At 43.0% G+C, this 15,465-nt stretch overlaps 1 protein-coding gene across 1 annotated transcript in view; it reads right to left on the minus strand.

The window, feature by feature from the left end:
• hmga2 (high mobility group AT-hook 2) overlaps window positions 1-12,123 on the minus strand; it is a 36,703-nt gene extending 24,580 nt beyond the window's left edge. The window contains exons 1-3 of the mRNA XM_070853918.1: window positions 12,014-12,123; window positions 10,868-10,954; window positions 2,225-2,275 (exon numbers count right to left, since the gene is read on the minus strand). Coding sequence (XP_070710019.1) covers window positions 2,225-2,275; window positions 10,868-10,954; window positions 12,014-12,121 — 246 coding nt within the window. The 5' untranslated portion in view covers window positions 12,122-12,123. The remainder of the gene's footprint in view (window positions 1-2,224; window positions 2,276-10,867; window positions 10,955-12,013) is intronic.
• Between the last annotated feature and the right edge of the window lie 3,342 nt (window positions 12,124-15,465).

The following is a 15,465-nucleotide window of genomic DNA, read 5'->3' on the forward strand; positions in this document are numbered from 1 at the left end:
GGTAAATTGAGTGATGTGGTTCTATGCCACGTCTCGAACAGACCCCATCTGTATCTCTGTTCCTTCTCTCCAACCACGTTTTCACTTCCTGAGGTCCCTTCAGCGTGATTCTTTACTAATCCACCAGATACCATCGGACTTGCCCCACCCATCTACACACCTGTTCCCACTTCACTTGTCTCATGTCTTCAGTTGCCTGGTCTTCCCTGCCAAACTCCTCACCTGGGTGGTTTCAGGGGCACCTGGGTTCTCTGGTATCAGGCGAATTTCTAATGTGTCTTGTCAAGCACTGAAAAGCTTAAAACTTGATCAGGTGAACCCAGTTGCTGAAGGAATAGATCAAATAATCCTAGATGTTTATCGAGATGAGGTTTGAAATGATTCCATTTCCTTGGAAATGTATTTTTTTTAGCTTTAAAATAAAAAGAAATTTATTTTGATTTGATAGTTTGTAGTTGACACAGTTACAATTTGCGTAAGTTGAATCTTGTGTTTTTCCCCATCTGGTGTCCACAGCTTTTTTTACTTCATTGTTGGTCATTTGTCTTTACTTGCAAACGTAATTAATGATTAAAGCTAAATTCTGGTTTATGTCAACCTGCATATTTCCCATAAATGTGATTGGCACTGTGATTCCTATGCAGTTAACTCGTAGATTTTTGTATCCTTTTCCTTGTTTGTGCAAGGCAGCGATCTCCTCTCTTATCTTATTAGACAACTCTCTTGACTCACCCATATTTCTAACATGCCACCAAACGCCACTGTGAACAAACCCCTGGCCAGTCCGAGTATTTCATGAGTTCTATCTCAAGCACACCTGATGCTACTAATAGGTCGATTGATTAGTTGCATCAGGTGTGTTTGAGACGACACCTGATTTACAAATGAGTGTTCTTAGGAGGGATTCTATGATTTTGAGGGTTTGAATGATTTTAAGACGGCAGTTGTCATTAAAAGTGGCATTTTGTGATGAATTTAGAGAAACCACCTGTGACATTAGTTGTGTTGAGCTATTTAAATTGTTCCTTTTTGAGCTGTTCATTGAACACAGCTGAAAGTTTGTACAACACACCTAATTTGCAATGTGGGTTGAATAACTGTGCAACTGTACTTTCTTATTTCTATGACACCAAAATACCGAGACAAATTGCTTGTATGTGAAACTTGCTTGGCAATAAATACTGATTCTGATTCTGAGTCTGACATGATGAACATTAAAATCATGTTACACATTTATATTTGGAAAGCTGTGTGCCCCAAGTCTCTACACTAGAGGATATGGGTGCAAAGTTCACTTGACCAGTAGAGTCACAACTACCACATTTATGAGAAATACAATATAATATAATATAATCACACCAGTAAACCAGCAGACTGTGGACAGTGGATGATAAACTAAACACGCTAACAGATGATTCTTGAAACACACCATTCCTTCCGGCGCATGAAAATAACTCTAAAAATGCACACTTTACGTATCCAGCTCTGATCTTGTAGGCTTTCGCCTCTTTTTTTTCCCCCCTTTGACCCAAATGCTGACATGATATATACAGGAGAAAGTTCACATTCCCCGCATCTCTCCTCGCCCTTCCTGGTGGCACTTCTAACTGCCGGCTGCTTTTCCCCGCACTATCAATCAGGCCTGTTACTTTGGAGCTGATAAACACTGAGGCCTTCAAGCTGTCAGTGGAATTATTCAAATATTCCTGTGGTCAGCTTGGAGAGTAAACATTTTCTTTGACTGATAACACAAACATTTCGGAGATCTCCGTGAGCGCACGCACGCACGCCGGCAACAATCAGAGAGGAAACTCTGGATGTGTTCAAGCCACATAATGAAAGGTAATAATGAGAAATGACCACAGAATGTTCAGACAGTGAAACTGTCTCAATGTGCATTAAATACAGAAGTGTTCAGAGTGCCTTGGCAGCTGAGTGGTTGCAGCGCATGATGCACGGCTGCACGGTCATAATCAGAAACCAGTGTTGCATGCCCTGTCTGCCTCTTCGCTGTCCAATAAAGGCAACAAGCAAAAAGAAATCTTGACGTAACAACATGCTTTTGAATGATAAGACACAAATGTGGAAGAATAAAATCACTCCCTCAAAAGTGTTTCTTTTTCTCTGACATGCACGTTTGCTTCCTGCCACAAATAGATTTCATCAATTAGCACAACTCCTTATTTTACAGTCCCGTCAGACCTTAAGAGAACCACTGACTCACCCATTTCCTGGGTCGCCCCCTGGGTCTTTTCTCCCCGGTTGTCTCAGCTTTCTGTGAAGACAAAGATTTGGAGCAACATAATCAGTCTTTATCCTTACTGTCATTTAAAGACAATCATTACATGAACACTTGATATTAAACACCTGATCAGCCAAGATTAAAAAAAAAAAAAAAAAAAAAAGTGACATTTTAAGGTGTTAGGAGTCAAAACAGCATTTTAAGATATTTGAATGTGTTTGTCCCATGAATGTACCACCAGCACTTAGACACCATGCATAGTGGGGGGTTTCTCATTTGGGGGCCCAGTGGAATGTGAATGGAACACAAATCATTTATTGCTACACGTCATCATGACGCTTTTATTCTTTACTGAACATAATGGATCAAATCCTGACAACACAAAGTTACTTCTGGGTGTTTGTAACATTCATAAAAATGTATCAATCATTTTCCAGCCATTTGTAATGAGTGTGAATGATAAAAAGTCAGAAAGCCCCACATAATGGCCATTATGTCAATATTCCAGCATCTTTCATGCTTTCTACGCAGCTTTTGTTTTCCGTTAAAGGATCATTTCAGTATTTATAAACCTGGGTCCTATTTTTAGTTTAATATGCAATGTAATCCTTTGGGGCAACTAAAATCAAGAGTAATGTTACTGATCATTTCTTATTCCACAGGAAGACTGTGTGCACAGTACAGTAGGTAAAAGGTGAAGTAGAAAGTGGGTGTGGAAATAGTGAATGGGACTGTATCTGTATTGGGCCTTTCTAGTCCTTTCAGTCGCTCAAAGCACTTCAACGGCACATTCGTATTCACCCTTTCACACACCATTCATACGAGAAGAACTTAATTCCGCAACAAGACCCTGGTCATTCACGCATTCATGCGATGAAGTACAGTTTCAGGAGCAATTTGGGGTTAAGTGTGTTGCCCAAGGACACTTAGACATACTGAAGGATCCGGGGATCGAACCGCCCGGTGTACTGTACTGGAATGGACGTCCACAACAGACAGTTTGGGTAAAATAACTTACAGCTCAGTCTTGTTTTCCCCTCCAAAGAAGGTTGGTTTGCAACCAGTTTAATGAACGAATCCAGATTAATGAAACGAAGTAGACGGGACGGACTGTCGTTGTCGTTAGGGCTATGTTACGCCGCCGTTGCACGATAATGCAGTTCAGATTGTTTTGAAATGTTGGCGCTGCATTACCATACATCAGTTATGTCACTGTGTCAAAATCAGACATGTTCACTTGGGTAGATTGTCTAACGCAAGTCTCTACAAGTTGGCTTTCATAGTGTACTTAAATCAGCAGAGAGCAGTGACTGCCTGAAAGGAAGGAAAACACTATCAAATATACAGCATGGTGTTGAGCACACAGTATGTAAAACAGACGAAACGTGCAAAACACTTTGAGGTTTTACTGTGACCTGGCTATTCTACTACAGCACTGTATCAGTAACATATATGGGACTTTCCCAGTGTCTTGACCTGCCGTGTCCAACAAATCTCAGTGACATTACAACGAACGTTTGCTTTATTAGCAGGGAGTAATATTTCACCAGCAAAATTTTATGCCATTCAAGTGGAAATAAGTGGATCACTGTCGATGGAGTCACCTAACAGATAAGAAGCTTGACTTACAGTACAGTTAAGGAGCCGCATGGAGCACGCTCAGCTGTGTGTATGCTCAGTGCGTAAGAAAACACTTCAGTCACTGCTTTTGGAGAAAGGGGCTGTGGCAATAATTACATATAAAAATGTATTTATTTCCAGGGGAGTATCTCATTTATACTTACTGTTTTTTAGTTGTCTTGTTCAATGAAATTCTGACCTATCACAGCCATTAGGTCTGCCAGTATTAAAGGTCCCATATCGTGCAAAATGCACTTTTAAATGTCTTTTCAACATAAATATATGTCCCCAATCAATTTTCCATGTCAGTATTTTTACACCTGAGCCCCATTTTTACATATTTTGGGTTTGAAATGACGGCTATTGTGTGTTGCTTCTTGTGTTGGATCCGAACTAACCCTATAAAACACCATAGCCACACAATACCACAAAAAAAAAAAAAAAATTGATCAAGGCAGTGGTTCAAGTTGGTTCACGTTCTGTTTTTGGTCGATGGAGTCTGGTGGCTCTGAGGAGAACGATCTAATTGCTTTTTCTGGTTGAGCAAAAAGTGTCTCTGTAGGCACCTTCTCCAGAATGTTGTCAGACACTTCTAACAACACTCTGAGCCTGTCAGTGGCAAAAACAAGCACTTTAATGGGCGTACTTGGATTGGGCGTACTTGGATTATGCAACTGTCAGCTGAGGCGATCTATTGATCCAAAACTTTGTGTACCTACTCATCACTTCGAATCCAAAGTATTTAAAAAAGGGCCGAGGTTTAAAAATAGTTCCGCTGTACAAAGCTCCATTAACAATATGACCGAGGCATTTGTAAATGTATTTGTAATGTTTTCGCAAAGCTGTTTTTGAAAAGTGGTCTCGGCCCTTTTGGTCTAGTAAATGGCAGTTTGAAACAAAGAGATTATAAAATGTATTATGTATATGTCCACATTAGCATGGACACGGTCTAAGTGAGAAAATCGCCAAGTGGGTATGTTTACAGAGCATTCCCTTACTGTGAAATGGATACCTCCAACTGGAATGTCCCTGTGTGTTTGGCTTGAGGGGAGGGAATTACCTTTCTTCTAAGATAACAGAATGATTTGACATTTGTGGGAATTGGGAGAGATTGGGCCCTGCACACTACCTAATGCAGCCAGGAGGCCAAGGCCCGAAGTCATCCACAATTAACAAGACCAGACTAGCGTCAATAATTCATGTGATATATCCAGGCTCCATGGCTCTCCATTGGCAGGCAGTCAGGTGAAATCTTAGTCAAATTGCTGAGCTGCGATGAATTTTGCAGACGATGACCAGCAAAAGGCTGGTATCAGTGATATGGTGGTGGTGGTGGGGCACGTGTGGCTTTCTGCAGCCATTTGGCTCAGTAAACAACACCAGCTTCTTTGTCAGCCTGACAATGAGTACAAGCCACCCAGCCTGGTCACATGGCTGCAGGTGGAGTGTTTCAACACCTCAACTAACCCAAAGTCAAAAAAAAACACAGGACAGAAGATCTCATAGTCCATATCCACACTAATGCAAAGACAGTCTCTTTTTTAATTTTTTTTTTGACTATCCATTCATTGTAGTGGCTCACAGCCATGTCCCCCGTGGTGAAAAAAAATCTACCATTACAATTGTTGAGGGTTCGAGATGACTGGTAAGTACAAACAGTTTGTGAATCAGCCCAGTAGAACACCTCCGTTGCTGTAGGATGTGCTCAGCCAGAGCTGCTCGGGCTTCTGCTTTGACAGATGACGGTACACATGATGACATGGTGATTGGCTGGAAGTGGTTGGTACGTGTTCAGAAACCATTTAATCCTGTGTTTAATTCTGTCCCGCGCATAAACATCTGGGACTAATAGTTACGATAACAAATATCAGCGTTTGTCATTCTCCATCATTACCTCAGTCTAACTAAATGATCTAAAAAGTGATAATTAATATCAATTTTGCAATTTTAACTACATTTTAACTACATTATCCCACTCATTACATAGCTTGGCACTAAAAAAAATCAATAGTTTGAGACAAAATACTGACTAAAAAACAATTTTATTGATTTTAAAATAATTTCATGGCGTCCATAGCAGTGGTCTTTTATACATGGCACCGGGCTGCTTTACAGAAATTTTTACAGTCAAACTGATAAACTCTCCATAACAAACTCCACACAACCCTAACCCTAACCCTGTAAAATCAATTTGAAATCATTCCATTTTATTTCATCTTTTTCTCTACAATCAAAACCCATAATGTGTAACGAGCAGATCTGGCCGGCCGAGCACGTCCCATACCTACCTAAGTGACTTCAATGTAAACCTCTGGGGCACTGTACCCGTCAAAGTGCACGCATTACACATGCTTGTTTTTGCCACTGACCGGCTCGGGTTCTTATATGTGACAACAGTTTGTGAGGGAGCCTTGTAGAGAGAGACCTGTGTGGTCCTAACCAGAGACTGCCATTATGTCTCTGTCCTCAAAGCCACACTCCATTGATGAAAACAGTCATTTTACCTCGCAGAACACAGGCATTGCTCGTCTACGACTGCCTCAATCGGTGAGTCTGTTTGTGTTATTGTGTCTTTTCATGGTTTAGTTCAGACCCAACATAATATCTGTGTAATGTTTGATGCACTTCATTTACTCACTGCATCCAGTTGCCTTTTCCCACATTGTAAAGCTCTTCCAAGCTGACAATAACCGCACTATAATGTACACCAACTGTGCAATTTATTTATATATCCCTTTTACCTCACCTCACAATGTGCAATACTTTGTAATATCTCCCACTTGTACACTACATCGTTTCTATTTTTTCTACCGTAGCTGTACCTATGTTTTTTTTTTTTATATCTCCTCCTGTCTGACATTGTAAATTTCCCCGTCGCGGGACGAATAAAGGAATATCTTATCTTATCTTATCATTGTAAGGCGACAAAGCATATTTATTCTTAATATCTGCATCCAATATTACCTACTCTCTACGTGAGTATAAACTGTAACCAAACATACTGCATTACCTCCGACATAATAGAATAACATCCAATACCACAATGAAAGCAAATAACCCTTTAAATGAACTTTGCATTGCATTGAGTGTGGTCAAAACATCAGTGGGATCATCATTATCAATACCCATATCAATATATGTCACTACCATGGCCAACGCCTAGTGTGCATTAACCGGAAAACAAATAAGGTTCTCAAATTCAAATCTTTGTCATTGAATAAAATGAAAGGAAATAAGTGTTTTTGAGCAGGAGCAACGGGTGGTTATGACCTTCCCATCTAAGAGAATCGCTGACGTATTAAGCTGCAACACAATAACGATGTCTTGTCATGTGACGTCCATTAGCGGGTCTCTATCATGACACATCACTTTGCTGGCGAGCCAATCTGTGTACTGTAATCCCAGTTCTCAGTTTGGGATGCTGCATTTTTCATGGGGAGATTTAATGGTCTGAAAGACAACACCCTATTCAATTAATCATCAGTGTGTTTTATATGTCTGAGCAGAGAGAGAGAGAGAGAGAGAGAGAGAGAGAGAGAGAGAGAGAGAGAGAGACAGCATGTCTGCAGCAGCCCTTAATGCCCGGGGATCTGACACCCCTTTCGGCAGGATCGCCTTCCAAAACAAGCATAAATCACCATACGCAAATATTAATATGACCATTATCTAGAGCAGGGTTTCAAGGTCAGACTCTAGTGTTTAGCTATGCAACGGTAGCAGTGGGGAGGTTTGGAGAAGGCATCTTTGTTTCAGTGTGGTCCCGTTCACACACACACACGTGCTAACAAGACTGAGCGTCTGCAGCCGTGCTCTGAGAGGCTGTGCACAGGCGGAGAGGCGACTCGAGCCGAACGCTGAAGCCTTCTTAGCACGACAGCACAGTAAACAAGGGTGGGTTTTGCAGTAAACACGAATTATTAATTAACTAATAATAATAATATAATGAATAATAATATTGATATTAATATAACTAATCTATAATATCTCCTATATTCAAACAGTGGTTCCCTTTTAATGGTCTATGTTTATCCTTCGTGCTCCAAATCATCTTCACAACATATTTTTCTGCCATCTTAGTTCCGATAGAAGCTAAAATCACCCTAATGGGAGCACATGACCCAGTCGCCACGAGCCTAGTTCTGCCTGCCTTCGAGAGCGTCCATTCAGAACGGAAAACCATGCACCACTTCACAAGACCTTCCTTTGCTCGAAGCACACTGAGGCCTTCGCGCCCTTCACCTACGTCTGCGCGTTCGCCTACGCGGACACCCTACGGGAAGTCATCACAAAACTGGCTTTATTCCCAAAGCCATGTCAGCAGGTTATGTAAACTGTTTAAACAAATGACTGATCCCGCTGATTTTAAGGTGAGGACAATCTCCGATTTCAGCAAAAAAAAAAAAAAAAAAAAGCTCATTTCCCTCTATTCAACCTTAAACCTGACACTTCCAATAAATAATGCCCTGTTCTGTCAGAGTGGTGTATTTTGCAGTAAGGTCAGCAATAGTCCAGTGAAGATGTGCAGTGCAATTGTTTCTTCCTCCAAGCTGCCATGATATCTGCCAGAGATTGCAGAAGTGATTGATATGGGGAGCGGAAGTGAACTTTCAAAGGGTATATGTTAAAGGTGTAGGCTGACCCAGGGCTCCTTTCATCTGGGAAGATTGATATCTTCAGTGTTTATCATAACAATGCCAGATGAGATGAGACTGGATTATGGCGAGAGCAGAGTGGTTCACTTTTCAAAGTGCTGGGAATGTTTACAGTGGTTCGTGGTGGCAAGGGAGCACTAAGGCTGCTGTCATCATGAGCCTAACACAGCTTCATCTAGCTAATGAATGAAGACGCGGGGACTTGCCGAGACCTCGCTGAGATGTACAGTGCCCCGAAAGTTAGGTGGGATATTGCTGTAAAATTCCACAGCTTTTCTCCGGATCATCTTTGCCACTTTAATCTGTTCTCATTCATCAACTCTATCTCTCATGCACTCTGTCTCCTCTCTGTGGAAATATGTACACAAGTGGGTGAGAGTGCCATTGAGGAACGGCTGCATGTTTCTCTCAGCGCAGAGGCACAAATACGGTGCAGGTCTGTACCTGTGTTTTCCTAAAAGTTCGTGTTTGCAGTTGCGTTTTACAGCCTTGAGCAGGTTCTCATTGTTGGGAGATGTTGTTTATTGAGTGGAACAAGCTACTGCGGGACTCTCCATTACCGGCCGTGCACAGGTGCCAACTGGATATCTTTCTTTTACGTGTGAACACAACATATAGAAGTATAATTCCAGCCGTGATCGGACAACATTTACAGTCTGTAGGCTCGGTGTTGTTTAAAACGTTTCACTACCAGCGCCAACGAGGTATCTGAGTCTTGGTGCTATAAAAGCTTGGAATATAAAAGGCTTTTTTACAACACAACTTCTTTTCATTGAACAAGAAAAAAAAAATCGAAGTATGACCTCAAAAATATTTAAATCCACTCATTTCTGACATGAACTCAGCACGAGACCTTTTGCAGGACACCAGCGTTGCAGGCAACCAGAGGTTTCCTCTTAATGCCATTGTCACTGGGAACATTGTGTGTGTGTGTGTGTGTGTGTGTGTGTGTGTGTGTACACTTGTACAGCTTTGTATATCTTTGTTAGTACCAATTTGACAGGCAATGTGGTGGTGTGGTAGGTTAAGGTTGGGGTAAGGGGCCGAGGAATGCATTAGGTCAAAGAGGGTTCTCACAAATACAAGGGTGTGTGTGTGTGTGTGTGTGTGTGTGTGTGTGTGTATTACTTACTTTGCGGGTCCTAGACGCACAGTGTGGGACCCACTAAGTTTTTCTAAACTATGTTGTTGTTATCTATAAAACAAAAAGTGTCAAAACTTTTGTTTAGTGATGGTTAAGGTTAGGGTTGGGGTCAAGGATGGGTTAGTATTCTTTAGTTACAGTATTCATTGTGTCAATGGGAAGTCCCCACTGGAAAGAGAGTGTTTGTGTGCGTAATGTGTGTGTGTTGGTGTGTGTGTGTGTGTGTGTGTGTGTGTGTGCGCTTTGCAGTGGGGTTTCAGCCACTTAAGGAAGCAGCTAGAATGCTTTGTGTTGTAACTAAGGTTACAGTGAGGTTGAGATAAAGTCTGCAGCTCAAGCGCAGCGCAAACCAAAAGTCAGAGCATCAAGTGTTCTTCTGAGATTTTCATTCAAACGAGATGACAAAATGTTGCAACGTCCTCCCTCTAATGTAGACTAATCTCACATCATATGGGCAGATTAGGATTAAAGCAACGCAAACACACAAATTCTGCTTCAAAAAACTGTTTACCTTAAATAAAGCGATGCTGTATTTTGCACAGAAAAGGCAAAGAACCTAAGAAACAAAGTCACATTTGGGTGAAACGGTGGCCTGAGAGAAGCGAGGGCTGTGGAGACTGGCACCTAAAGGACCTGCATTTACGAAAATCTGCTGCGTTGTTACGTTCTCACCATTTAGGACGGTGTTTTCTTCCTCTTATACATGTGATGCGAATGGTCCCAATTGAAGACGTCAATCAGATGTGAAAAAGTGGAACCATGCTGTTGTTGGTCCCTTAAACAGCCATACACCCAGAGCTTTTTAAGGACATTTTGTGTGTCGAGTCCACACGTTTTACGCTTTTCACACGCCATTTGAAGCTGTTGGTCTTGCCTGAGCATCAAAACTACCCGTTCTCTTTCCATGGTAAGGTTAGCAATAACAAACATGCACCGTCCAGTTACGCTTTCCGGCTAAAGCTTGCTGAGAAACACGTCACATGACGGGCTTCGTTAGGTTTAGGCACCAGAATCGGGTGGGTAGGTTTAGGAAAAGATGGCGGCTTACATTAGTTACGGATGTGACGGTGTCTTACATATGTGACGAAAGTGAAAATAACTCAGTGTTGACTTTTGGTTTCACATTCGTCGGGTCAGGACTCTGAGCCAGTGACTGTCCCCCAAATGTGACATCGGTGCGTGTGTCCTTTAGGTGCTGATGCTCCTCACCTTCTGCGCCGCCTTGGAGGGGCCCTTGTTCTTACTTCCTTTGGGACGGCCCCGTGGCCGCTTGGGGACAGGCTCTCCGCTGGGTTCCTGAAAGGGAGGGGGGAACATGACATGGGTGTCGAGGACGGGAAACAAAAGTTTGAACCCCCCCCCCCCCCACCCTACCACACACACACACACATTTGGTCATTGCTTTATGGGTCAAGACCAAAAGAGGGACAAAGGTTGTGTGTGTGTGTGTGTGTGTGTGTGTGTGTGTGCGCTCATGTGCACACACACACCATAGAGAGAATGAATGAGAGGGATTTCTAATCTAAATTTCACACTGTGTTTGATATTTCTATTATCGAACACAAATCACAGGCACTTCCACTTCAGAGTGTGTGATATATTCTGTCCCACACACACACACACACACATGCTGATGAGATTCTGAGGAAAACCCCTTGAACGCAACACACACCTCTGCCTCTCCACCAGTAACACTGCAGCCTGCGGTGTCAATGGACGTGATTTTGGTGTGAATCTTTGGTGACTCACCAGTGAATCACGCCTAGAAACACATTCACAGAAACACGTTCACTTTTCATGGCGTCTCTGATTCAACTCACGGACGATCTGCAGAATGACTTTCACCCTCACACTTTTCTTTTTCTTTTTCTTTTTCTTTTTTTTTTTGTTTCACGCGTGTTGTCAATTAAAGGCCACCGGCCACAGCCAAGACTGGAAACAGGCGCATTCCTCAAATCATTTGTGCAGAAGAATCTCACACGAAGTGCATGAAAACAATTTCAGCTGCGCTCCTCGAAAGAGAGAAAGCTGCGCTCAGACCCGAGGAGCCTTAAGGTGCACGGAGGGCAGAAGTTATGGAGGGCTGCACACTCTGCAGCCCCACAGGGAACAATGAATTACAAACCCTGCGCCTTTTTAAAACTCCAGAGGATCTGTGCAAACCGTGGGGTTTGATCAAGTGGAAGGAATCTAAGTGTCCAGACTTCACCCAATAACTCGGTCACACAATGTGCACATAAGATCTGGATTTGATTCTGAGTCTAAGCGACAGGACGTCTGTCTGTCTGTCTGTCTGTCTGTCTGTCCGTCCGCAAGGCTGAGCGCCTTCAGAAGGAGACACAAAGTCAGACTTACTTTTGGGGGCTTCCTCGGTCTCCCCGGCCTCCTCTTCTGGGGCTCCGCGCTCCCCGTGGGCTCCTGGGAGCCGGAGCTCTCACCGGCCTCGTCCCCGCGTCCGCTCATGGTTCCCGGTGCTGCAGCTCCTCCGTTCTCCCGGTGAGCAGAAAAGACTTTTGGCAAGAAAGAAAGAAAAAAAAAAAAAGAGGGTGGTGGAGGGGGGGGGGGGGGGACTAGACGGAGCCGATGGGGATAGTTTCAATGCCACTTAAACGGGCCCGCTGTCCACTTGGAAGTGTTCCACGGGCAGGACTTTGGAGGCGATCAAACAAGCCGGTGGGCAGCGGGAAGGTTCGGCTCAACGCGCGCAAGGAGACGAGGAGGATCAGCGGGGACAGCGGAGTGCGGGACGCCGAGCAGCTCCGACTCTGACTCGGCTAGAACGCAGCGCGGCACCGGGCAGGACCGTGCGGCAGCGAGGCGTGACGGCGCGGCACGGTTCGGCGGAGGAGTGTGGGCATAATAACCGCATCCACAGCCCACTCCGAGACCAGGATCCACTCAGCGAGGATGGCTGTAAAAAAAAAAAAAAAAGAAGAAGAAGAAGAAAAAAAGAAAGAAATCACCTCCGTGGGTGGATAACACGGGTGAGGGGGGGGGGGAGTGGTGGTGGCGTGGAGTGGAGTGGAGTGGAGTGGAGGGGAGGGGAGGGGAGGGAGGGAGGGAGAGGGGGGGTGTCTGGATGGCAGCCAGAGAAAACAGAGAGGAGACGGAATCCTGGCTGGCGGCCAGACATGGCAGGCAGCATTTATGAATTAAATTCACATTTTCACACGTTTCAATGGAATCCGCTGCTGTCGGGCACTGAACAGCCATTCAGAGTTCACCTCTGGGAAATATGAGGGAGCCTGACTTGCTTAATGTGAGGGAGGTATGTCTCAGCACTGGAGCTGGAATGGACGCAGGCGGGCACACCTAATAAAGCAACAAATCATTAAGGATTTAAAAAAGAAAAAAGAAAAGAAACATTTGATTATTTTTTAGCCTTTTTGACTGGCAAAAAATAAAAAGAATTACACACAGTGCTCAGCCTGCATGTAGGTGTAATAACTTTATCTGATTGGCATTTAGACTGTAACTTTTGAAAACAATAGCAGCCTAATTTAAAATAAATGTGAAATAGATTTTTCAAGTATTTTACTTATTTCCTTTGTGCACAATATGTTGGAATAAATCAGATGTCTTGTTCTCACGGTCTGTTTGGAGCAACAGTTTAAAGTCAAACCTGAATGATCAGCCATCATGCCACATTCCTGTTTGTTAATATTTCTATAACCTTCACAAAGTGTTCCTGTGTCGTCCCCCCCCCCACCACCACCCCCCATGTCCTCCTCATCATGTTGTGCACACAGTGAGCTGTGTGGAGACAGAAGAGTCTGTCCCTTCATCTTGCCTCGTTCAAAAAAAAAAAAAAAAAAAAAAAAAAAAGCCCGCCGAGCTTTTATTTCAAACTCTAGGGGAGATCCTGAAGCTTTTGAAAACACCAAACACGTCAGGCAGAATATTTGTGAAATTGTGTTCAAAATGATGCACAAGACGGGTGGAGTGTTTTCACCCGGCGGAATGGTGCAGCCATAAAAAGTGTTGGGGCTTTGAAGCAATCCGCTGTGGATGTGGAGTGAGATCAATTACACAAGAACAACAGACACAAAGAATAAAGTGCCTTACGTGGAGGACCTTTCCCACGGTCCTATAGCCCGCTCTCCATGCAGAACACTGCACAACGCTGGCCGCTGCGAGCAAAAGTAGCTTCATGCTCAGTGAATATGAGCCACGTTGTGAGCTCTCTGAAATATAACAGGGATGTCATCAGGATTCACACTGTTGGACAAAACATTTGTGTTCAGCTTCCCCACACACACACACACACACACACACAGACACACACACACACACACACACAGACACACACACACACAGACATGGGGGGATTTATTGAGAAAGCGTGTGGTTAATTCATAGCTGGCATTCACTTCATTCATAAAAAAAAAAAACAGCCCTTAGACCCCCAAAGAAGGGGTTTCAGTGCAGACCCCTCCCCTTCAGACAGAGCGGCGTCAGCATCAAACCAATACAATCAATGGCTGCACAGATCCATTACCTAAGGGTGGTTTCATGCACACGCCTGTGCTGGGCACGCAGCTCTGCGTGAGCCAACTAAGGTACAATGAAACAAGGAAATAAATGTGTTATTGCAGTGAAATGGAAAGCTTTGTGTGTGTCTGCAACAGAGCGATTATTCACTTGAGCAGCAGGGACACGCAGAGGACTGCCGCTCCACTGCCAGAGCCAGTGACCTTTCACCCTCTTTGGCTCCAATGCCTTTCTGGGCCAAATGAATGCATCCAGATTAGATTTTTTTTTTTTTATGATGGTTGTTGCTGCTTTGTTTGACAATATTCTTAATGTGAGAAATCTATCTGCGGAAGTGCGACGTCCTCTTCGGTGATTGCTTTCTAGGACTGAGATGAGAGGAGCTCATTTTGTGGCCACTTTATCCCCTGATGTGGGACCGTGAATTAATTATGTACACGCATGCTCGAACCATGCTGAGCTCAGCGGTTCAACTATAGTTTGACTAAAAATGAATAGTTAAGATTACCAAGGGGAGGTTCCAGCTACATCCCATGGCCTAATCAACAGGTGGTGTTTGGCCGGTCGTCATGGATAAATAATATATCATACATATAATTAAGGAAATTAAAAAAAAGTTCATGTTCATATTTGATATTATTACAACTGCATTGCATTAGATTATGAATCTTCATCATCTGTTTATCAACAGTAGCAGACGCTTCATAACACGAGCATGTAATTATTAACAACTACTATACGACAGTAAACAGTTAAAATGTGTGGACACACTTTCCTGTACTGATGTGATGTAAGCCAATAATTACTAGTGGATATATTTCTTATAAATGCTAAATATTTGTGCAAATCTGCTCCATAACTCTGCTGTGCACACTATATATGACTATATATTATTAAAGGCATATGTTGTGTGTACACACACATATATATATATGAATATGAAATATTTTATGGGAGATTCCGTATACATTTTTGTTAAATGGTATGTTAGTATTATGGGTGCTCTATATCAGATGATGTAAAATTTAAAATCCTAAATGTTTTTTATGGCTGCAGAATTCAGTCAAATGATCATATTCTAGAATTGTGAGGCATCATTTTATAAAATTCAGAGTGATACATTTGGTACCAGATCAAATTTTAGACCTCCAAGACCACTGAAAATACATTTCTGTGGGTTCAACCCCCTCATTCATGTTGTGGCAGCGCGATATGAATTTTTATGAGCTCCCGCTAGGTACAGTAGAGTTTAAGAGGTACATCATCAACCTGATTTAACAGACAATGACTGTATCCTACTAACAGGAAGTATATGA

This window comes from Pempheris klunzingeri, chromosome 22 (assembly GCF_042242105.1).
Source record: "Pempheris klunzingeri isolate RE-2024b chromosome 22, fPemKlu1.hap1, whole genome shotgun sequence".
Taxonomy (NCBI): Eukaryota; Metazoa; Chordata; class Actinopteri; order Acropomatiformes; family Pempheridae; genus Pempheris; species Pempheris klunzingeri.